General features: G+C 33.9%; 1 protein-coding gene across 3 annotated transcripts in view; it reads left to right on the top strand.

The window, feature by feature from the left end:
- COL12A1 (collagen type XII alpha 1 chain) overlaps positions 1–24,680 on the top strand; it is a 109,211-nt gene that overhangs the window by 28,288 nt on the left and 56,243 nt on the right. For all 3 annotated transcript variants that reach the window (XM_016141684.2, XM_036219481.1, XM_036219479.1), the window contains 12 exons: positions 7,653–7,925; positions 13,823–14,089; positions 14,532–14,724; positions 15,843–15,964; positions 17,696–17,845; positions 17,927–18,046; positions 18,147–18,311; positions 18,852–18,998; positions 21,239–21,378; positions 21,931–22,060; positions 23,382–23,524; positions 23,831–23,960. In XM_016141684.2, coding sequence (XP_015997170.2) covers positions 7,653–7,925; positions 13,823–14,089; positions 14,532–14,724; positions 15,843–15,964; positions 17,696–17,845; positions 17,927–18,046; positions 18,147–18,311; positions 18,852–18,998; positions 21,239–21,378; positions 21,931–22,060; positions 23,382–23,524; positions 23,831–23,960 — 1,980 coding nt within the window. The remainder of the gene's footprint in view (positions 1–7,652; positions 7,926–13,822; positions 14,090–14,531; positions 14,725–15,842; positions 15,965–17,695; positions 17,846–17,926; positions 18,047–18,146; positions 18,312–18,851; positions 18,999–21,238; positions 21,379–21,930; positions 22,061–23,381; positions 23,525–23,830; positions 23,961–24,680) is intronic.

Here is a 24,680-nt window from a genome sequence, read left to right as displayed (position 1 = left end):
GTGATGAGTCAATACTGTAGTTGGAGGTCTAAATGGAAAATCAAAAAAGGTTTTCCTTCTTGTTATCACCATCTTTTAGCTGACTTATTTAAAATGATTATAGGAAGAAGAAGAATCTGAAGTATCTTTTGTGATGTGTAATCACAGTGATACTAGGCAAAATATCCATCAATTTTGGTGGATGCAGGAATTTGGAGGATTATAGGTGTTTTAGTTAGCAGGAACAAGGCAGTTTTGGTTAAAATTTCAAAACTTAGTCAAGAATTAAAAACAAATAAAAAAATTCTAGTAAAAATTCTATCTCTGGTACTGATTGAAAGTTCAATTCCAATAGTCCATAAAATTTACTTTTAGAAGAGGATTTAAATGAAAGTTTAAGTACCTGTGTGTAAAATACTGATGAGTCCTGCTTTCACTGCTTAGCCATGTGACCTTGAAATAATTCCTTGACCCCTCTGAGCCTCAGTTTGCCCATCTGTAAAGAGAGGATGATCATTGTTACCCCAGATTTTCCTACTGTGGAGATCAAATGTGAGAATGTAAGTGAAACTTTTTGGAAGCTGTAAAAACCATATGTATATAAAATTTATCAAGAGGAAATAGCATTAACTTTAGAACTGATATCTAAAAATATAGCTTTTGTAAGTATTTCAGAGATATTGATTGGCTACATAATCCAAATAATAAAAGCATGAGATCTTTACATCTGGAGCAATATCCAGAATTACCAAGAAGTTTGTTCTTTTCTTTTGACCTTTTGGATCCTCTTTCTAATGTACTTTCCACAGGCTTTGAACATAGATTGTTTATAGGATTTTTTTAAAGGGTAAACTTTTGAGCTTTTATTTTTTTACAGAATAGTTGTAGATTATCTATATTTGTGAAAATTTCTCCCTTATAAAGAATATCTTGGAACTAGTTTAGTAGTTTTACTTCTGCTTGTACCTTTTAATGTCCTAATATTATTCTGCATTTTCTTACCTTAAATATATATTAATACTCAATCAAAATTCTCTTGATTCTAAAAATTATGGAATTTTTGTTAAGAATAATATATAAACAATCTTTGGAAAACAAAGTACACATTTTAAATGAACGGCAAACACATTCTGTTGGGCGGTGACTTTTTTAGGGCTGGGTGTACAGTTAAATTGTTTATAATTTGATAGTTTTGCACAAGTGGCATAGAAAATCTACCAACTTGCATGCATGTGTGAGTATGCACTTGTGTACATATTCGATCAGAAGGTATCTCTAAGGGAGATACATGGGTAGTAAAATAAATTTTTTTTTTCATTTATACCACACTCTTTACTATGGTGAAGGATTACATGAAATGCTGTCAGCCTGCTTTTATTAACATATTTGTCCCATTGCATTATGTGTGGTAAACTTGACAAATATGTGAAAGCATAGTTGTGACTAAATTAAAATAATAGAAGATTTTTGCCCCTGGTTATTCCATTTCATTTTATTGTATTAACTCAGCCAAATCCACATACCATATACAGGAATAGGATATGATGGTAAATGCAGGGAATGGAAAGCCCAGAAACGGAGCCAGGCAACTGCTTTTGAGGGCTGCTGTTTTTCTAATCTGTTTTTCTCTTGGGAGTGGAGGTGGTAAGAGCCTACCTTAAAGGAATGTTTCTTCCATCCAGAGGCATGGCTTAGTGGGCAAGAGCTTTCTGTAGGTTGAAAATTTTATAGATTGCCTGAAGTGCATTCTGTTCAATTCAAAAAAGTCTTTTAAAAAAATTTAGCATGGTGTACAACCATCCCTAACTTGAATCTGTTTCCTAGTGCTTTGTTGAATTGCAGCCAGTGATCAGAAAATTCCCCTGTCCCTGGAAGAGAGATTTATTAGCACTGGCATTGAGGAAGTTCATGGTTGGCTCTAGTGCTGTATGAAATAGAATCACAAAGGCAGAGTTTATTACTATTTCAGATCCAAACTTCAGAGGAATCTGAGAACAAACCATTAGATTTGATTTACATTGTTTTTTTTTTTTCTTGTTGTTGTTGTTGTTGTTAAAGTAGTTTTAATGTGATTACTAAAACACTATTGTACATGTGCACTTTAAATTTTGATAGAACTTTTACTTGTCACTGTTAGTGTTTAGAGAGAGGAAAACCTGTTATAAACCTTGAAATGAATAATACTCATTTTAATTCAGAGTTTTACCATAAATGAATGAAAATTTCAGTTTGGGAATAATACGGTTCTTTTTATTTTTGAGCGTTGTTTTTTTGGCTTTGGAAAAGATGACTTTTCAGAATTTCCTTTGTTTCAGTTGCTATAGTAACCTGCCAGTGTTCTAGACATGAATGGCTTCCTGTACATCAAACCAAGCTAACTCAGCTGACATTTTGCTACAATGAGGTTTTTAGTATATCAGGGAATTCTGCATGATGTTGAGTAACATGGGGCCTCTCAAAGATGGACTAAACAAGGCCTCTGTGTGTTCCTAGATTTACTGCTGTCTCATAATTTTAAAAATTATGCATTCTGGGTATAACAACACTGATGTTTCCAAGGAACTTTAGCACAATCACCAAACAGTAATTCGTATTTCCTTTTCTGTGAATTTATGACCCACTAGAGAAGAATCTAAATCAAATTGGAGAGGTAATAATTATAAAAGAAATCTGACACAGGCTTTGAGGTTGATGGGTGATTTAATTGTTAAGGGGCCTTTTTTTATTTTTTATTTTAAAGAACTCTTTATTTCTTAAAGTAATTAAGTTAACTTATCAATAGTGAACTTTGTCCTTTTGAATGGTGGCTCTAATTTATTGGTTGTAAATCAAGTGTGTTTCCACATGAACATTATCCAGAAGCAGGTCTTCTGTATTCTGCTATGGAAAGTTGGATGACTTTTGAGTTGAGCTCTAACGGAAAAGACAAATTTATTTAGAAGAGGGTTTGCATTACATTTTCAATTTAACTTCTATTTTTGAAAGTGGTATGTGAAACTCAATGAAAGCTGGCTGGAACAATCTATAAGATGAAATACAGTTTCATTTCATAATGATTAATTTTTCAGTTATCATCATTGGCTAATTTGTATTATAATTATGTTTGAATTGGATGATGATTTGCTTTTCAGAAAGCAAATGGAAAAGGGCTAAGGAAATGTAGGAAAGTTATTAAATGAGGCATTAGTTTTTTGGCCTCATAGGTGGAAAAAAGTAGAAATCAACCCCTTATGGATGTGTAGCTCATGAGAAATGCACCTGTCTAAATTACTTCCCACTGTAGCAGCACAGAGATGCATGCAAGCAGGCGTGTGAAAAGTGCCTTTTGAACATGCAAATACATTTTAAAATCAGAGTGGAAATGCTGAGTGTCAAAATGTCAAGAACTGATGAATTTCGTATGCCTAAATTTATGACAGAAAAGCATTGTTATTCCTTATACCTATACTGGCACTTTACTGGGGAGAATAAGATAGAAAGAAAAACTACTGAAAAGAGATCAGAGGAATACAGATGAAGGCGTACCACCAGTATAGAAGATGACTTGTTTAAAATGGCTGCCAGAAATTCTATTATCAGAGATAAAAGCAATGTAGAAAGCACTGACATATAGTCCAGAACTATGAGATTAAATATTGAAAACAATATTACTTTGGAAAAAAACCTGAACAAACTGAAACATCATAAAGCATACATTTGTAAGTCTTAGGGCAGAAGGAAAGGAAGAGCTCAAGGAGGGAGGGAGCCTTTGCTGGAGCAGAAGTGGATCCAAGCTCAAGGGAAGGGTGGTGACAAAGTGGCAGAAAGTCTACTGGAGCCATTTCTGTTCATTGCCACCGTTGCTATGCCTGCCCCTTTTGAGGAATGGTAATTCTTCCTGGAGAGGCTACTGACAGAATTCAAAGTGTGGAAACAGAACTTTACATTTCTCTACAATTTCTATGATTCAGTGATTCAATGGGAAAGGGATAGAATTTTCAACTAATACTGCTAAATAATTGGAGATCCACATGAAAAAAATTAAATTATAAATAGACTTAAATGAAAGAACTATAAATATATGTCTTCTGACATCTTTATTATTCCTCTCTCTTTCTCTTCCCTCCCAAGTACTCTAAAAAGAGACTCTCTCCCAAACCCAATCTAATCAAACCAAGCTGAATAATCTCTTCCTCATAGACCAACTTGTAGTTATTGATGTCTGAAATTCCTTAGATTGAGAACAAAACCTACAATTCAATATATTAAACCAAACCAAATGCCTGGCTGGGCAACACTTGGCTCGATCCTCAGTCACAGGGAAATGTGATGAACTTTTGAATAAGAAACATGTGTAGAGAGAACTATTTCGTTTTGAGACAGGATGCAAGGTAGTAGAGAATGGCGGACACCTCAGTTGTGTTTGGAATGGAAAGAATGTGATGAGAGGTTTCAGCCAACTTCTTACCTATCTGAGGGTCAGCCTTTAGCCTATTGCGCCATCTAAAGAGTGATTTGTTGTGCATGGCCATAGACCCACACAGTACATAAACCATCAAGCTGTCTCACACAACATCATTGTGTCTAACAGTTTTCGACAGTTTTCCTTTCACCACACTTGTCTTTAGTTTGAAGGAACCCCTTTTCAGAGTGAAAGCAAATATGAGGTTTCCTTCCCACAATGAGCAAGCACGTCTTCCAAATAAATGACTCTCTAGGCCTCAGACAGAAGCAGCAGAAGGGAAAAGAAAGAAATAGAGAAAAGAATAAAGAATTGTAAAGCAATTAGGACTACAGAGGAAGTTTTAAAAGATTTAGAAAGCATCAGTTCTTAGGCATATCTCCAGATATTCCAGTTTAGTTCATTTGGGCATGGCCTAGGTTTTGGCTCTCCAGGTAATTCTATGTATCCAATTAGGTTAAGTTCAGGTATTTTGCTGCTGAGGGCCCTAGGCCCCAGGAGGTGACATAGCCTGTTGGTGGTCTCCTCAGCTGGTTGCACATCTAGTTCCAAGACAAGCTTGGACACTTGGCAGCCTATTAATTATGTCATTTTTATTTGGTAATCTACTATATGATCAAGCCAAGATTCCATTTTAAAAAACTTCAAGGATTATAGGTCTGATAAAATTTACTTGTCATGATTATATCATATTCTTAAAATTCTTTGGTCTTATTCAAAAGATGGCATACCCAACCCTCATGCTTTCTTTTGAAGAAAAAAAGTTTGTCAATGTTTTTGACAACAGTATAAATTTAATATTTAGAAATATTCTTTTCAAACTGACTGATTGACATCGAAGCCCATTAAAGTGGTTTATCTTTTCAATTTTGGCTATTGGATTGAGGTGTCTTTCTCCTTTCTTTGGAGTCCATATTTTTTATCATTAACATGAAATGTCACCATGTCAGTGCCTGCAAATAATGCTTTTGTATGACACAGGCAGAAACTATAATTTTCTGAGGCTTTATTTTTTCCTGTATTTGGAAACAGTGTTCACTCAACTTAGTGTTCTTATGCAATTAATTAGAACTAAGGAATATTTTTCAGTTAATATTTTATTTGTATCTTAAAAACTGCTTTTACAGGTTTTTTTCAGGATATTGATAGATATCATAAAGGTCTTTTTTGCAATTTTACTAGTATTTTGTTCTAACTTGAAAGTGTTAAAATAGTTGATTAAAATCCATGGGAAATTTATGCCTAGTGACCTAGGCTCCTTTTGTTTGTAGTCCAGAAATGTCTTTGTGAATGTATTTTTGCTTCAAACACAATTCTCTTCCTATTATTTTCTCACAGTGAAATCATTAGACTGTGTTTGTGAAATTGATGTCTGTTGTCATGGAAATAAATGATATGACAAATTCAATGCTGTTCAAAGTAGAGAGAAAAACAGACTGAGAAGCACAAACCTTGGGAAGATTAAGAATTAAAATTATTGTTTGTAAATTACTGCAGTATTAATTTGGAAGATAATGCATACATTCTAGCTAACTTTATTTGTCTTATATATTTTTGGAATATCATTAATGCAGTTTTTAGCTCATTTAAATTTAGTCAGTTTTAAGTACAATTGTTTCACAATAGCTGGTCCTAACTGCAATTTAAGAAATTTAGGAGAAGAGACATATGAAAAAAAAGCTGTGTATCAAGCAAAGGAAACATGTGTTGTACATGTAAAACTTAGACACCAGTTGTGGGAATATCAACAATCGAAACAAAATAAAAAACAAAAAAACCCCCAGCAACCAAACCAAACCAAACCAAACCAAACCAAACCAAACCAAACCAAACCAAACCAAAGACACAGTTTGTTTATATTCTTTTAAGTAGAGAAAATATAAAGGTGTGTGGCCATTTAAGTAGCAAATACAAGTAGAGAAGACCTTTAGATAAGAATTAGCCTCAAATACTTAGGGCTTAGGGAAAAAAGTCAACATGTTCTTAAAAATAAGTATTCTTGGTTACAATGAAATATGTAACTAATTTCCCTCTAGAGATGAAATGTCTTGTCAGCAGTTAAAGTTACTTATAATGGAGTTAGAATTTTCCATTTGAGCTTGGGGTCTGATAGGATGCCCAACCATCCTAAATTCTACAGTATATGATAGGTTTTTGTTCACCAGATTTCTTTTTTTATTTATTGCTATCTTTACATTTTGCGCTGAAATTTAATTATTTAATTATAAGTGTTTTTAGGATATTCAATTTTATTCTTTAAGAAAAATAACAGCTTTCAAAATTTTTGTAACAACATTATATATCATTTGCTTGAATATACAATTACTGGTAAAGTGTATGTGGTAGAAGCAGATAGTTTTATATTTACGTCATAGTGTGGCATAAACCCTAGTAAAGGTAGCCAGTATAAAGTGACCTGTATATTTAACTTACATTTAAATTATGGAAAGTGAGGGTTTTATTGGAAGACATCTGTGCCTCCTATTAAGTTGAGGTTTCCATATTTTTCCATTTGCGTTGTATTTTTTTTTTTTTAATGAAAGAGCCAAAATTTAGTAGCAGACATTTTCGACCAGCTAGAACAAGTGGTGTGTTTTATTTTGATGACTAATCGCTTTTAAGTTTTCCAGGAGAATTGGTGGTTTTTAGTTTCATTAGCAGTAAGCTGTATTGAAAGTTTGCACTTCTACTTTTTTAACTGCATGAACAAATAAGAGTTTCCACTAAAAAATGATTGTTGGAATTAAGATTTGTAAGTGATATGAAATTATTGAAGTTATTATAAATCATACATTGAAACTGAGCTTATTTACATTAGATTAGAGAAGAAATGATACTGGTAAAGAACTAAAGATCTTTTTGAACAATGGGCTATGTCATTAGGTGGACTGAAATGTGGTCAAATTTTGGGATTAAGGTGTATTTTTTTCCTTTGGAACAATTTCTGTTAGGCATATATATACTCCTTCACATTTGGGTGTCATCCTTGTCCTAAAGGACCTTATAGTCTGACATATGGGGGGCAGGGCAATGGGTAGGAATCAGATATAGTTCCACAGTTTATTTTATCAGTCTGTTCCACTGACAACAGGACAGACATCTCAGAAAGAAGAAATGAGCCACTTTAGACAAACTGAGTTTGAGTCCAGCAAGTTAGGATGTCTCCCAGGATGAATGAATATTTACATATCTAATATATTTAAAAATGATTCCCCTTTAATTTCTATTATAGAACGTGGTTCACCTCGTGATTTAATTACTAAAGATATCACTAACACATCAATTGGGGCTTATTGGACATCTGCTCCGGGAATGGTTCGTGGTTACAGGGTCTCATGGAAATCGCTTTATGATGATATTGAGGTTGGAGAGAAGAGTCTTCCTGGAGATGCAATTCACACTGTGATAGAAAATCTGCAGCCGGAGACCAAATACAAACTTTCGGTATTTGCAGTTTACAGCACTGGAGAAGGAGAACCTTTGAATGGAGAAGCCACAACCGAATGTAGGTAACATCACAAGTGTGTTTGAGTGTAAGTTGGTGCTACCTCATAGCTATCAGCTCAAGTAATGCGAAGCCGAGCTTCTTGCATTTTTTTCTTTATATGATCATTGAAGACTGAAAAATTAGGACCTTTAGAGAATGTGTTGTAAATTTAGGTTTATTTAGTATATAAAATTTATATCAAATTTTGAAATCTTGACTTCCTTCTAACTACCTATTTCTCTCTTTCTCTCCCTCTCTCTTTCTCTCTCTTGGAATGATCAACTATATAAGAAATTCAACTACATAGAAAAACTAGTTGAAAGATCAGGAGCTATGTAGACAAAGAATTTGGCACATTTATAGCTATATGACCTTGGGAAAGTTATTTAATCTTCTTTGAGCTTCAGTTTTCTAATCTGTAGAATGCCATCTCTTAAAGCTGTCTGAGGGTTAAGTGAAATGACAATGTGCAGAGTACCAAGTATAGTGCCTAGCCACTTACAGATGATTGATAAATGATAGTGGCTATTGAAACTATGATTATTCTACACCCAAGACTAATCCTAGGTTCTTTACTTTGTTCCTACAATAGATGGGAAGATTAAATCGAAAGCCTACTCAATTTTCTGGCAACGATTTACCTTAATCTCATTAATATTCTTTCTTGTGAATAATTTTGAATGACATACCATCAGTTATTATTAGCTGGCTGGTGAAATATGTGTCAACATTTCTTAATTATCTTTCCTAAAAAGTCATTTATTAATCATGGACATTTCTCAAAAGTTATAAGAGGGAAGTTTATTCTTGCATTTCCTTTTATGAGAAAGTAGTGGAGGAATTGGGTAATTTTTTTTCTGGCAAAAAGCAATTTGAAATAAGTCCTATATTTTGATATTAAGTTACCTTTAAATTAAAATTTTTTGGTGTGAGTTGTCTGAAGAATTCAGCTTTTTTGTTTTTTAAATCACTGGCAAACTCAGTTGTCTATGTCTAAGCTTAAATTTGTGTCAAAATTAACAATATTTAAAAAATCAAACTCAGGAAATTTAAATACATGGAAAGTCACATGACTTAGATAGTCACATGACTGGTTTACATAAGTAGTAAATGAAATCTTGTGTCTGAATATATTGGTGGATATTGTTTAAGAACCTGGCAGAAATTCATTTGTGTAAAGAGAAACCATGTTGTAAACTTAGGCCAGATATGACACATATAGCTAAATTTATACGTAGGAGTAAAGATATAATTCACGTGGCTGAGAAATAGAAAAGGATATGTATTTAGAATAGAGGGGAGCTTTTAAAAAAACTCACCTCCATCACGTCTTCTAAAAAGACTGAATCTGCAGATTTTTATTTAGAATGGAAAATCTCTACAAGAGATATGTTTTAGCCAAAAGCAAGTATATTTGCAGAAATCCTAAATAATTTTCCATCTCTAAGAAGCTGAGAATCTCAGAAATTTTCAGTGTTTCTTGGCTGACTGATTGATTTAAAGGTGGGTGAACAGAAAGGCTTCTTTTGAACTAGGAGCAGACCAGGCAGTAATGAAACATACATACATACATATATGCATGACATATATATTAGAGTAGGTGCAAACTGCTTAGACATCTAAGCAAATATGAGAGAAAGCAATAACTTTTATTTGTTCTACTACAATTTTGTTGATATGTTTTACTTTGCTCTCTTTGTGGAAAGTAAAGCAGTAAAACAGTACTTTGAGAAATCTGAGTCAGACGTGGTATTTAAGTGGTAGATGAATCCTCAAGTGTGGATAACTAGGCAGAGTCACGAGGTCATGCTCTTAGAGTTTGTTATAAACTTCCAAGGGGACATTTTGGAAATATTTTCAGGATTGCTTTCAACTCAGAGACATGGTATGCACACTGTTGATAGAATGAAAACCATGAATTATGGCTAGAAAGCCAACAGTTGAGAAACCTTCTATTGGCCTTTCAATTTATGGCTGCTGGTGTTGGAAAGCATTTTGTGAGAGTTCCTGAAACATGGAAAGAACTTAGAATGTGAGTGTTACAGCATTTTATATCATGTGGCATACCTATCAATGAAGTAAAAAAAATCTTGCTTTTTACTTACGGGGAGCCAATAAAGCTTTTAAAATTTTTTCTCTAAAATCCAAAATTTTCCATTAAAACTAGGATGAGGTATGCTGTACCTTATTCAACTTAAATTCCTTTATCTTAAAGGATTAACTAAAGGCAGGAATTAATTGAGGTCTTTGAAGCATTTCAAGATATGAAGAACATTTGACTATTATTAACATATATAGTTTGGGGTAATATTTTAAAGGTTGGAATCCCTCATATGTATGTTGCATTGTATGTTCACCATCCAAAATGAAATTGCCTTCTGTCACCATATATCTGACACCCCTTTTCCCTTATCTACCTCCCCTCTCCCCGTTTCTCTCTGATAACCACCAAACTGTTGTCTGTGTCTTTGTTCGTCTTGTTTGTTTGTTGCTTTCAGTTTTATATCCCACATATGAGTGAAATCATATGGTCCCCAACTTTATCTGTCTGATTTATTTCACTTAGCATGATAATCTCAAGATCTATCCATGTTGTTGCAGATGGCAGTATTTCATCTTTTCTTATTCTTTAATATTCCATTGTATATATGGACTACATCTTTTTTATCCAATCATCTATCAAAGGGGACTTCGGTTTTTTTCATGTCTTGGCCACTGTGAATAATGCTTCAGTGAATATCGAGGTGTATGTATATTTATGAATAAATGTTTTCAAATTTTTGGGGGTAGCTACTCAGAAGATGGATTGCTGAGTAATATGGTAATCTATTTTTAATTTTGGGGGGAACCTCCATACTGTTTTCCATAGTGTCTGTATCAATTTACATTCCCACCAGTAGTGAGGGTTCCTTTGACATATTATTGAATTGTACACTTGAAACCTATATAATTTTATTAACCAGTCACCTCAATAAATTTAATAAAAAAATAAAAAGTATTCAGGTATAAATCTATGAAAAATATGGAGGAACCTTGAAAGTACATACTAAGTGAAAGAAGTCAGTCTATATAAGTATACAAAAAAAAAAGTTTGGGATCCCATTCTTTTGGAAACAGGTTTCTTTTCAGAGCAACACTTGTAAGATATACATATCTATTTATCTCAATTCTGAGTTGTGTGAAATTTGAGAATTTTGTTATAAGAAATGTCTTGTTTCACTGAATAAAAATTTAAGATAGAAATGAAAGGTCAGAAAACATTTTAGCACAACCCTTTCTAGAAATGTGTCAGACACACACAACTATTCAATATTTGGGAAAATTTGTAATAATAACCCAAATAAATTGTTCCACATGCCATTCTTTTCCATGCTGTTTTCAAAACTCTACATAAAGTCTTTACATTTTTTGTTTGAAAAAATATATATATTTTAATACTTCACTTACTTAGAGAATAGTAATAGAGAATTAAGGATTAATCTGAATAAATTTTAATATTTCCAGAAAGTAATAGATTTGGCTGAGTTAGTTTTTCTAAATCCTAAAATAAAAAATTGCAGCCAATTTACTCTTGGTTGGATTTATACTTTTGCAAATTTCAGAAACGTAACTCATAACCATATATTGAATTACTTTATTTTCTTATTCTTATCTTTGTCCTCTATACATAATGTATCTTTTGTTTACATGGATGCTTTCAAGATTTTCTTTTTATCACTGATTTTAAGCAATTTGCTTATGATGTGACTTCGTGTAGTTTTCTTCATGTTTCCTATGCCTAGGGTTCATTGAGCTTCTTGGATTCGTATAAAATTTGAAAATATTTAGGCCATTATTTAAAAAATATTTTATTTATCATACCCCCACTTTCTTAAGGTATGCTAATTGTACATGCATTAGTCAGCTTGAAGTTATCACATAGCTCACTGTTGTGTTGTCCTGTTTGTAAATTTTTGTGTGTATGTTTCATTTTGGATCATTTTTATTATAGTGTCATCAAGTTCACTAATCTTGTTTCTGCAATTTCTAATCTGCAATTTCTAATCCTGCATATTTTTCAGCTATAGAAGTTTTGTTAGAGTCTCTTTTATGTGTTCTATGTCTTTACTTAAAATGCTTAATATTTCTTTTATCATCCATGTGAAATATAGTTATAATATCTGTTTTAATGTCTCTCTTGAATAATTCAATCATATATTTTATTTCTAGTTCTGTTTCTATTGATTGATTTTTCTACTTATGAGTTTTTTTTTTAGTTCCAGCTCCCATAACAAAATATCATAGACTGTTGACTTAAACACCAGAAATTAATTTTCTCACAGTTCTGGAGGCTGGAAGTCCAAGATCAAAGTTCTATCAGAATTTGGTTTCTAGTGATAACTCTCTTCCTGGTTTGTGGATGACCATCTTTTTGCTGTCTTCTCATGGCCTTTTCTTGGTCTATGCATGCAGGGTGGGAGGGAGAGTAGGAAATAGAGTGCAGGGAGGAGAAAGGGAATACATGATGGCCAGCTCTCTGGTGTCTCCTCTTTCTCTTACTTTGATTAGGGAGAACATTTCTAGCCTTGCAGGAACTCCAGAAATTGCTTCCTCTGCTCCTTTTGGGTGGCTCTTTCCCTGGCTTTGAGTAGTTTCCTCATACATACATACCGATTAGAATGGGGTTGAAGACTCAAGGAGGACCTTTTGCAGATTTTTGGAGCTTTTTCTCAGTAATACCATCACTTCTACAGTACTCTGCTCTGCAAGTTCTAGGTGTCTTGGGTTCTCCAGACTCACAAAACTATCTTCTCAAATGAGGAGGACCACCAGACTCCATCTGAATTCCTTTTTCCTGTAGTGGGGCTAGAAAATCTCTCCAAGCATTAAGCCAGGGCAATCATAAAGCATACTCTTATTTGTTTCCCATCTCTCAAGGATCATTGTCTTATGCTGCCTGATGTCCAATGTCTGAAAAACATTTTTCTCTATATACGGACATTTTATTTTATTTTTTATTTTTTTAAATTTATTTTTAATTTTTATTTTTTTAGGTTTTTAGTTGCTTCAAGTGGTCCTTGCCCATTTGAACACAGAAATTTCTTAGAATCAAGAAAGATTCTTTGCAGTTTTTCCTTTAGCTCAGTTTCTTTCTGTAAAAAAAGCTTACAGCTTTTGAATGTTAAGATTATTGAACTGAATGAAATGATGCTTCTTATAAACTCTAATTAGGTATAAGAAAAAGGATGTTTTGGCTATTTGTAGATGTTTTGTGACCTGTTTGTGATATAATTTTAATAATTGAAATTTTATTAAAGAAAATTTAATAAATAATATTGATCATATTTTAATCAAACACTTTACATACAGTGTTTACCAACACACTCACTGTTTACCAGTTTACCTTTAGAGCCCTTGAGGTATTTCCTGTTGCTTCGTATTCATAGTCTTACATGTTTGTAGCACTCACAAAGAATAGTGTCCACCGTAGTCACTCTGGCTGGTCATTTATGGATTGTACTTTTTCTGAAAAGACTCAAATAATACTTCTGAGTTGGTACTCATGATTTTTAGTATTTCTTGCAGCATTATCACAGGAATTCTTTACAGATGGAAATATAATAAAAATCTTACAATCTTACCTCCAGAAATGGATGTTTTCTCCACTAAGGTCTCTAGAATGCAAATAGGAAATCTGTCCAATATGAACTTCTATTTTTTATTTATTAGCCAGTAAAAGAAAAAATAACTTACTGTGATCTTACTGAGATTAGGCTCACATGCCATCGTGAATTTATGAGCGATAAGGATGCTAAGCAAGACAACAGTGTACATATTTAAGATACCACAGAGTTTTTTTTCACATAAATAGGGAGGTGGACATTTATATTTTCTTTCAACATGGCATACAATTTAATCTTCCTTTTATCTCACAGTATCCCAAGAGTCGAAAGCCTTGAAAGTGGATGAAGAAACAGAAAACACAATGAGAGTTACCTGGAAACCAGCACCTGGGAAAGTCATTAACTACCGTGTTGTATATCGCCCCCGTGGGGGAGGAAGACAAATGGTTGCTAAAGTGTCACCTACAGTTACCTCAACAGTGTTAAAACGACTGAAACCCCAGACCACATATGATATCACAGTTCTTCCAGTTTACAAGACAGGAGAAGGAAAGCTTAGGCAAGGATCAGGAACAACAGGTAGAAGATAATAATTTTGGAGGGAAAGTGTGTCATATTTTAAAGGAAGACTTTAATACATTTACTTTATTTATAAATGTCTAAAATTAATTCTGTAATAAATTAGAATAATTAGATAAGATGCTTAATTTGCATATTATTTTTACCAGTCTAGTTCCAAGTAAAATGATTCTATATATTAATATTCTAATCTTCTTAACTGTGAGAATTATTTATATTTCCACTTGGGTAGTACTCTGTTAATCAAGATTTTAATTGGGTAGTATATTCTGTGATACCAGCTTAACCTTTTTATAAATATACATTTTGAAGTATTATGTTTGTGATGATTCTCATGTATGTGACTTAGATATTTCTAATTTGATTTATTATTGTAGGGCTAATAAAAAACCCCAAAGCTTAGTCTTACGGATAATATTTAAAAATCTTTTTGTCTTTACAGCCTCTCGATTTAAGTCTCCCAGAAACCTCAAAACATCCGATTCAACCATGTCAAGCTTCCGAGTAACTTGGGAGCCTGCCCCTGGGGAAGTGAAAGGTTATAAAGTCACATTCCACCCTACAGGGGATGACAGAAGACTGGGGGAGCTAGTGGTTGGACCATATGACAACACAGTTGTTTTAGAGGAACTTAGGTAGGAACGAACTATATTTGGTTGTGTTAAAGGTTGAATAACTTATGTAAATTAGTAGGTCTTATGCATATAATCACTTATGTGTCTGTTTGCCAGCTGGATATTTAAGATTAGTTGAGGTAGCTTTTTCATTCTTGGTACTGCTGAAGTTGACATAGGATTCAGAGGCTAGCAACAGAATTTAGGTCTGAGATTTTCTTTTTTTTGTAATATTTTAATGATTTTTATTATTGCATGATCAGGAATGACATTTTTTTTTTTCAATAACATCCAGCTTTTAAAGAATTAACATCTATATTACACGATTTTACCAAAAACAGCTTGTCTCTTGCCAGCTCCGTGGCAATGTGGGGTTTCCTGTGCCTTCTAGCAAGGCCCAGGTGACTCATGCTGAGAATCCAAGAGTGAATCTTCTTCCAGGGTGGGCCATGGGAGAGGAGTCAGGACTTTGTGCTTGGTGCCAGCTGGCAGGATTGGGGAAGGGTGGGCTGAGTAAAAGTCTTGCTTCAGGCTGTACGGTGGAAAACAAGGAAGTTTGAGTTTGAACAGCACCCTGCATTCATTAGAGTAAAAAGAATGGACTACTGTGCAATGTCTTTTGAAGAGTTTGTTTGTTTCAACCATTCATTCAATGATATTGAATTCTATATAAATGCTTACAATTTACTTTGATCAGAATAAGGAGAATGAAATTTATTGAGCCTACCATGTACCAGGTATTGATTGTGCTAGGTGCTTTGTGTTACCTTGTAAGGTACAACATTTAAATTATTTTCTTAAAGCCTATTGCTCAGAAGCAGTAAGAGTAAAGAGCTTGATCCTTCCCTGACATGCTTGGTGGCATGGGGGATTCGACATCTGATAGAAAGTCAAGATGGAAACTGGTGCTGTGAAGCCCTGGTATTCTCTAGAATGTTTGCTGGCTAGTTTTCCTTGATACCCTCACATCGTAAACTAAAACTAGAATGAAATGGAAGTTATTTTTCTTCTCTTGCAATGTGACACATTGTAACTTCTTCTGAGTAAACATTTGCAAGTCAAGATGAGTGTCTTTAATGAAGGAAAAAATGCTAGCATTTGAGCTAATTATACATACAGACTATATTTTAACATTTCAGGGCAGGTACCACCTATAAAGTAAATGTTTTTGGAATGTTTGATGGAGGAGAAAGTTCACCACTTGTTGGACAAGAAATGACAACCCTTTCTGATACAACTGTAATGCCGATTTTATCCTCTGGTAAGAAATTGAGTTACATTTCCCTAGGACGCCTTGATATATATTACGAAACTATTTCAAGTATGAGCTGTTAAATTAATCATACAATAAAATGTGACTATAAAACTTTCACGCTAAAATGTAATTAAATAATTTATATACTGAAAAAAATTCTTTAAACATCCAGCTAAGCATACTTTTGACAATATATTTTTAAGGCTTTTCTTGCCAGCAGTGCATAGTACTGTATTATTTAAAGATGAGTTTTTACAATAGGTAGATGATGTATATTTTTCTCTTTTTAATGACTAAAATGCAGTTTTCTTTGTTAAAGTAATGGTAGAAATGATTCATTTGAGCTGAGCAAGCAGAGTTGGCTTACATAAATAGGGGGGCAGCCACAACTTGGGAAGCAAAATTATAACATAAGCCCTTTAGATATTTTTGCTCCTGCCACAATTGCAGCTTTGATATACATGAAGCTAATTTTGAATATTTTTATAGATTCGAATGGGAGATAGAATTTACTTCTAAATGTTTTCTATTACTTGCTAAAAAAAAAAAGAGTAGATGTAAGCAGAACAGGAACAGGCGTGGAAAGGCTAAGGTACTTAGAACAGCATTTGATAACCTCGGTCTTGAGTTAGTGTCTAATACATGAATGGCGCCTTTGTAGTGTGATGAGCGTCACTTAATTTTTCTCCAGGAGTTGTTTTTTTTTTTTTTTGGTAATATAAAGATCACATACTAATATGGCAAGAGCTTCGAAAATTCATAGCTGATAACATAAGCTCCTGGAAAACAGAGCATTTGAAAATAAGGATGTGGATAAAATAAACAAAAGTGTCAGATCTTGCTGTTTGCATTAATATTCTTGTATTTCTCCTATGATGATATTAACTGACTTATATTTTTATTTTGTAGCCTGTGCACTGAGGATATTGGAATTATTCTCTCTTTCCAAAGCAGCCTAACTTTGTATCCATGTTTGTGCTTGCTGTCTCTTCAGCTCTCAATTTGTATATTTGTTTGCATACTTTTTCTAAATTGTCTTCCTTCTCTCTTGATTTTTTAAATGTGCGGACTTTACCATCTATATTTACCTGATTGCTTTATATAGTAGATGATTAAGTAGTTAATAACTAAATAATATGATAGCTATCAGGTTTTAAAACATATATTTTTACTTCAAAAAGGTTCTAATTTTAAAAGTCATGTATCTAACACTTTATTAATATATATAATAGTTGCCTGGGAGCTTAATTATTTTACAAGATATTTTTGGCTTACTGAAACCTTTTTTAGGTTATGCATTCTATCAGTTCATTTCATACTTGTCTGTTAATTACCACTGAATATTACAAAAAAAATCTAATCTTTAGATCGAATTAAAATTTTATTAAAATTATTAATGCCTTATGGTTACATTCCCACTTATTTATTTGTGAGCCCTTTCAAGTTTATAATGATGGTTTAATTTAAGTCTCCAGGATCTATGACTGTGGCCAGGAAATATGGTCAAAGATGAAGGAAAAATTTGCCATTGAAATAGTCATTGGAGGAATTGATAATCCTTATGACTCTTCTTTGAGGTTAATAAATCATATGGACATATTTCAGTCTCAAATCCCAATGCTGTAGAACTGAAATAGTTAGCACTGAGCATCCAGGGATTGGCAAAGGTGTGGCTAGGAAATAACATTGCTAAGAATTTGCTCCTTACTCTGCCCTGTCTCACAATTGCCATGTCAGGGATGGAGTGTCTCACTAGAGCTGAAGCAGACATTGTGTTGTTGGTGGACGGATCATGGAGCATCGGCCGGGCAAATTTTAGAACTGTCAGGAGCTTCATTTCTCGTATTGTGGAAGTCTTTGAGATTGGCCCCAAAAGAGTACAAATTGGTAGGTCTGACAATATTGAAGGCATTTAGACATTTTCATTATGCTCTTTTATATATGTTAATGTCAATGGTGTTGTTTTAGCCCTTGCTCAGTATAGTGGGGACCCCAGAACAGAGTGGCAGTTAAATGCTCACAGAGACAAGAAGAGCTTGTTGGAAGCTGTGGCAAATTTACCATACAAAGGAGGCAATACTCTCACAGGTGAGTAAGGGTGGTCTGGTGTCATTTTACCTCCTGCTTTTTGGTCAAAGCTTACGGCTGACTAATGATGTGATTGAATCTTTTTAAAAAATCCCACTAGGCATGGCTTTGAATTTCATTCGCCAACAGAGCTTCAGAACCCAGGCTGGCATGAGGCCTAGAGCTCGGAAAATTGGTGTTCTTATCACTGATGGAAAGTCACAAGATGATGTTGAGGCACCTTCAAAGAAACTCAAGGATGAAGGTGTAGAGCTGTTTGCTGTTGGTAAGCACTGAAAAAGCTAGCAATGCTCCCGGAGTTAATAAAAGCTGAGGATATTTTTGTAGTTAAAAATAAAAATATAAAAGCATGAAAAAAACCACATTTTTTCTATCACATAATTTATCAAAATAATGTATCAGTAAGTTAATTCAATTTATTTTTTCTCTTTGTAATGAGAAAAAATTACACATCTTCTTGGAAGAATGTAATGGATCAAGAGGACAAATGTATTATTAATAGAATTCAGGCAAATTTCTGTTTGGTTTTCCATGGCACCATGTTTATTTTTGATATCCATTATTTTGCTTTCCAGAAAAAACACTGAAGAGACACTTTTTCGTGAGAAATTGGTGCTAGAAGCATTTAGAAGAAGTTAATTCAGAATAGCTGTCAGTTTATATTATTTTATTCATTTTATTATTGAGAAAAATAATATTTTTGTTCTAGTTAACATTGACTGTATAAGGGTAGCCTGTAAAATATTTGCTTCCATTATTTTTTTCCCAAGAAGTGCTTTCAATTTGTATATATCCTTTTTTTGAGGTATTAAAAATGCTGATGAAGTTGAATTAAAGATGATAGCAACTGATCCTGATGATATCCATGCATACAATGTGGCAGATTTTGAATCACTCTCCAGGATCGTGGATGATCTCACCATTAACTTGTGTAACAGTGTCAAAGGCCCAGGTAAGGTTAGTCCAGAGTTTCCACCCCCAGCAGTGATAATATTTTGGCGGAGGGGACTCTTGTGCATTGTGAGATGTTTAGTGGCATTCCTGGGCTCTACCCACTGGATGCCACTAGCATCCCCTAATTTGTGATAACTAAAAATATCTTTGGAATAATTCAAATGTCTGCTGAAGAGAATACTGCTCTCCATGAGAATCTTTGGTTTAGTCCCTGATTTTTGTTTGTTTGTTTGTTTGTTTCTGACAGTATCAAACTAGAAATGACTTCTATCTTATTTGCGGATACTTTTAGTTTATATGTGCCTGTACACTGACCACACACACACACACAGACACACAGACACAGACACACACACAGACATAGACACACACACACACTCACACATAAATAGGGGTTGGGAAGAGATGGAAAGAGAGATGCTTTCTCTTCTAGTGTATATATGTTTTTGTTTTTGTTTTTGTTTTTTTTTGTAAAGTGTCTTTACTTTATAATTACTAAGTTTCTATTAAACGATTGTTCCTAGATTTTTGTTTTTTAAAATTTGGTAAGTTTTTTTTTTTTTTTTAAATTAAGAATGACAGAGGGGTCTTATATCTGATTTGCTTTGCTCAACTATAGATGATCAGGTTTGATACTTTTCACTTGCATCCCTTAAATATACAGAGAAATTACAGTTTTAAAGTTTGGACTTTTAGAAATACCAGATGCCTTTATATGTGAAGAAACTGAGATTTAGAGGAATTAAATTACTTATTCAAATAGCTAAAGATGTTTTTAGAGGTTTTTGAAAAAAGTAGGTATTGATAAGAAATTGCAATTTGGAAATAAAATTGTGGAACTGAACCTGTAGTGACAAAGAGTAGTGCAAAATTGATAAAAATTGTGGTCTTTATTATATGATAAAAGTTTCTTTTAAGTACATGTAGATTATGGTAAAGGCTGTCTTTTATTAATTTATTTTGGTTTTGGAAAAGTTGGAATGAATTTAACAAATAATGTGGTAGAAATAGTTCACATGCTTTAGGTACTGGGGATTCATTTATTTGATTGCTCCTTCTTGAATTTCTCCAAACTTTTGCAGATTTTCTTTTTGGATTTTGAACAACAGACTGACCTTTTCCCTGGAGAAATGGACTAGCCAGGAAGCCAGAATTTGTATGCTTCTGGCTCTGGATTAGCTGAGAGAGTTGTAGTTTTATTTAGTTGGAGAGAACTTTGAGTAGGGATGAAAACATCTTTTATCTATTTTCCTTTTTTTTGGTTGACTCTGTAATAGTTGCATTCATTCTAGTTTCCCAGACAGTAAAATTGCTTGATAATTTTGTAGGCTTGATTATGACCCAAATACAATAAAGGTTAGGATACTAAGAATGGAAATGCTTTCTCCAGTTTTGGCTTACAAGGAAAGTAGAAAGAATTTATTTGAGAATGATTTGCCATGTTCATGAAGTCATTGAATTAATTCCCTTTAAATTTTTAACATTTTTCTAGTGGCCATATTGAACTTAATATTTTTATTTTTATTGATATTTAGTCCAGATCTTATTCTGTATTCATCATTTCACCTATATCTACCCACGTGGAGACCACAATCACAGATAGTATTATATTACCGAATTTTTAAAAAGTTGGTTGTTTTTCCTCTCTCTTGAGTAAAAAAGTGATTAGTTTCTCTTACCACTGAACTAGATCTTATAGGGGAAATAAACATGATAATAAGCCATTTCTGTTAAAGAGATAAGACATGAATATAAATAATCAAATGATAGTGAGGGCAGTGAACTTGGGTGGTACTAACCGTAATAAGGCAGTGGAATTGTCAGGTCCCAAATCCTTATGTATTATTAATTAAGATTTATATTGATTATAAATGCTTAAATTTATTAGATTATAAATCGATTACAAGACAAAATAGGAGAACAAGTATCCAAAGGATGATATAGAGGTTTTGAATCTGGGTAACTGGCAAACTGGTGGAGCCATGGAAGAGTGAGATCAAGTTTTAATGAAACACAATGAGCTCAGGTTTGAATTTTCTGAGGCTGAGAACCCTTTGCCTATTCAGAAAGGTCTTATGGGCAATGAGCCTCTATAGTGATTTACTCTAGCTACTTAGTATGTGAAAGGATATGCACACAAGCTTAATATAGAAACTAATACCATTTCAATCTAATTTCAGATTTCATCACCTTGATATAATAATAAGAGAATGTATGTACTTTTTTTTCCATGTGTAGGTGACTTGGAAGCACCTTCTAACCTAGTTATTTCTGAGAGAACCCATCGTTCATTTAGAGTGAGCTGGACACCTCCTGCTGACAGCGTGGATAGATATAAGGTGGAATACTACCCAGTTTCTGGAGGGAAACGCCAAGAAGTGAGTAGACAACACCTACAACCTGTTCCTTCCTGATGTTGAGATTGGGCCCTCCTCACTCAGACTCTGAGAAAAATGTTGGGTGAAGAGCAAGAGAGATGTAGAATGGTGCAGAACTGAGTCAACAATGACGCTTCCTATTTTTTGCTACTCAAGCACTTCCATTTGGGCTTAATTAAAGGGAAAGCACTTTGCTTAAATTCTTGTGGCTTCTAAGAATTGAAGCATACAATAAGATTTTTAATTAAAAGTTAATTAGAGGATGCTTGATTTGTTCTTGAGTTTATACTGGAATCATAGAGATTGAAGGAAACATTAAACACGATCTAGTTTTACCCACTCATTTTATAAATACGAAAATAACATATGGGAAAATAAATGATATGGACTGTCTAAGATATTATAATCTGGTAGTTACCAAAAACAAAAGACAATGGCCTCACTGAAATATGATTTCTAAGCTCACTGTAGTTAATTACTTCGTAATTGTAGTAGAAAAGGGAGAAGCAATTATAACAGAGATTGTTATTATTTTAAAATTTTCTCCTCTAGTTTTATGTGAGCCGACTGGAAAGTAGCACAGTACTGAAAGATCTGAAACCTGAAACTGAGTATGTTGTGAATGTGTATTCTGTGGTTGAAGATGAATACAGTGAGCCTCTGAAGGGCACAGAAAAAACCTGTAAGTCAGATTAAAAAGATAAGTCTTCTTTATGTTTTGTTTTTTAAGATAAAGAGGTAATAGCCCATGTGGGATTTTGTCAGTCTTCCAAATCATTTCTTTATTCAACATCCATTCAATAGATATTTACCAAGTGCCTTCTTCATGCAGGTGCTCAATAAATACTCAGTGGTTTTCCGCTCTCATTGGCTGTTCCTGCCACCTTGGGACCCCACTGGTGGAATGGGTAATCATAGTCACAGATAACTTAGAGAGAAACTACTTTGCATAGTTATTCACTTCTTAAGGAAAGATACCATGCAGAAACCGGGACTAACATTAGGAAGAGTTACTGTGCAGAGATGAACTATTTCAGTTCTGTTGATGGCTAGATCTTTCTGCTGGCAGTGAGATCTCTCTATTTTCTTTTTGGCCTTTGGCCTCTAGCCTTTCCCAGAGAAGTCTAAGAGCTTTTAGGAGAGCTGTTCCTTGTTCTTATTCCTGGCAGGATTTGTCGGGTCATATGAGAATACTTTCCTTTCCCATATTCTTGGCTGGGCTCCAGGGCGAGGGAGGGCGGGCAAAGAAGGCCACTTAGAAAAGAATGGGTATCACTCTCTCCAAGGCAAGAATTGACTCTACTTACTGCTCAGTTCCTTAGGTCTTTAGGTCTTCTCTTATTTCCCTTCATGTTAGACCAAAGGAGATGGGAAATAATGTGTTTTGTAATAGGCAAAATTAATCTGATAATTCCTTACAACTTTAAACTCAATCTTTGGGCAAAAATAGAAAGCTATATGGGTGTTAAGTGAAGAGGAGACTGTAAACCTTTTATTCTCCCTGATGGGCTTGACCTCAAAAAGCCTGTAAATCCCCTAAGTTCTGGTTATTAATGTATAGTACTCTCAGTTAAATTTTTTTTTTTAAAGAAAGGTGAAATAAAATACCGTATTGATTATTTAACTATGAAATTATATGATTGAAGAATGAATAGTCAACTTAGAGATGTTCCAGAAAAAGAGACTGAAATCTCAGGAAACTGGTGTCTATTTTGGCTTCCATATGGGCTTACTGGAATGCCATTTGAAATTTTAACTTTTTTCTTCTTATAACATAGTTGTAATGTATAGTCCTGAGTATGGGGTAGCAAGAACAATGAGATTGTTTTTTTCAGGGGGGAGCGTGGAGGGATGGAAAGGATTATATTACTCTCATTGATTTTTCACAGCAACCTAGTGTCTATTTAGCACATACAAATATCAATAACTAAGTAAGAAACAATAATTAAAAAATGAGTAGAATAACAAGAATTAGACTGATGTCTGCTTTTATATTCCAATAGTGCCTGTCCCTGTAGTCAGCCTCAATATTTATGACGTTGGCCCTACCACTATGCATGTGCAGTGGCAACCGGTTGGGGGGGCTACTGGTTACACTTTGTCTTATGAACCCATCAATGCCACAGAACCGACAAAACCCAAAGAGGTGAGCGACATTTGTTTCTTTATTGTTGGGTCTTACTAAGACTTTACAGATTTAGAGTACTCATTAGACTGTAATTATTATGAACACATTTATACCTTTAGTCACACAAAAGAGAAAAATAGAAAATTAGATTTTTGGCCTTTGATAGAAAACATTGGCATGAAAAAGGAAATGGAATTCAGGGAAATAAAAAATTAAAGTTATGTTATAATCTAATGGTTACAAAGGGGCTGTACTTGGTTATCCCCAGTAAGTGGAAATGTTTGATTTGAATGTCTTATTTCCCCTTGGAATGTCCATATGCAGATGCGTGTGGGGCCCACAGTGAATAAAGTGCAGCTGACCGACCTCTTTCCCAACACAGAGTATGCAGTCACAGTCCAGGCTGCCCTACACGACCTCACTAGTGAAGCCGTCACTGCTCGCGAAGTCACCTGTAAGACATTGCTTGTTTTCCTTCTTTCCTTATTGTTGTAAATATGTTCATTAGGATTTTTCTTTTACCCAGTGATGCTAACCATAGTTTCATAATTGTGTATAAGTGTCAGAGTTATTATTTATGGCAATCAAATTTGAGAATTAAGGTGAATTCTAAACTTATGGCAGCATCTTAAATTGATACTGGGATTTACATTTTTTTCACATTTAACATACTTGATATTTAGACATATCTTACAATCAATCTTGTCCTAAATTATTCTTGGCCAGATGTCAGTCAGGGCATAGAACATAAGATAATGGTACATCTTACAATTGATGTTGTTGTAAATCCATGAAATATGATATATAACAATGATGAGAAGGGAATGTTGGGTGAGTGTAGTTTTTGAGGAAGATATTAAGTTTAAGATCAAGAACGTTCCGAGTTCTTATTGAAGTAGAAACTCACTGGCATGCAGGAGTAAGTCTGTTTCAATTAAGTGAATTAAACAATTAACTCAATCCAAAAATATATTGATCTATTACACTCCAGTCACTGAGCTAGGTGTTGAGAATGTACCAATGAATAATACAAAGCAGGGTAGAGCACATGGATTTCTTCATGGTTTGCACTTCAGTTGTGAGTGTCGATTAACCCCTTTTGTGTTTCCTGTTTGTTTCACTAGTGTTTGGTGCTTTTTCTTGAAAAGTGACAATGATTACACTTAGGACCTTT

The sequence above is a fragment of the Rousettus aegyptiacus genome, unplaced genomic scaffold (genome assembly GCF_014176215.1).
Source record: "Rousettus aegyptiacus isolate mRouAeg1 unplaced genomic scaffold, mRouAeg1.p scaffold_m13_p_1, whole genome shotgun sequence".
Taxonomy (NCBI): domain Eukaryota; kingdom Metazoa; phylum Chordata; class Mammalia; order Chiroptera; family Pteropodidae; genus Rousettus; species Rousettus aegyptiacus.
This window is presented reverse-complemented; position numbering and strand designations above follow the sequence as displayed.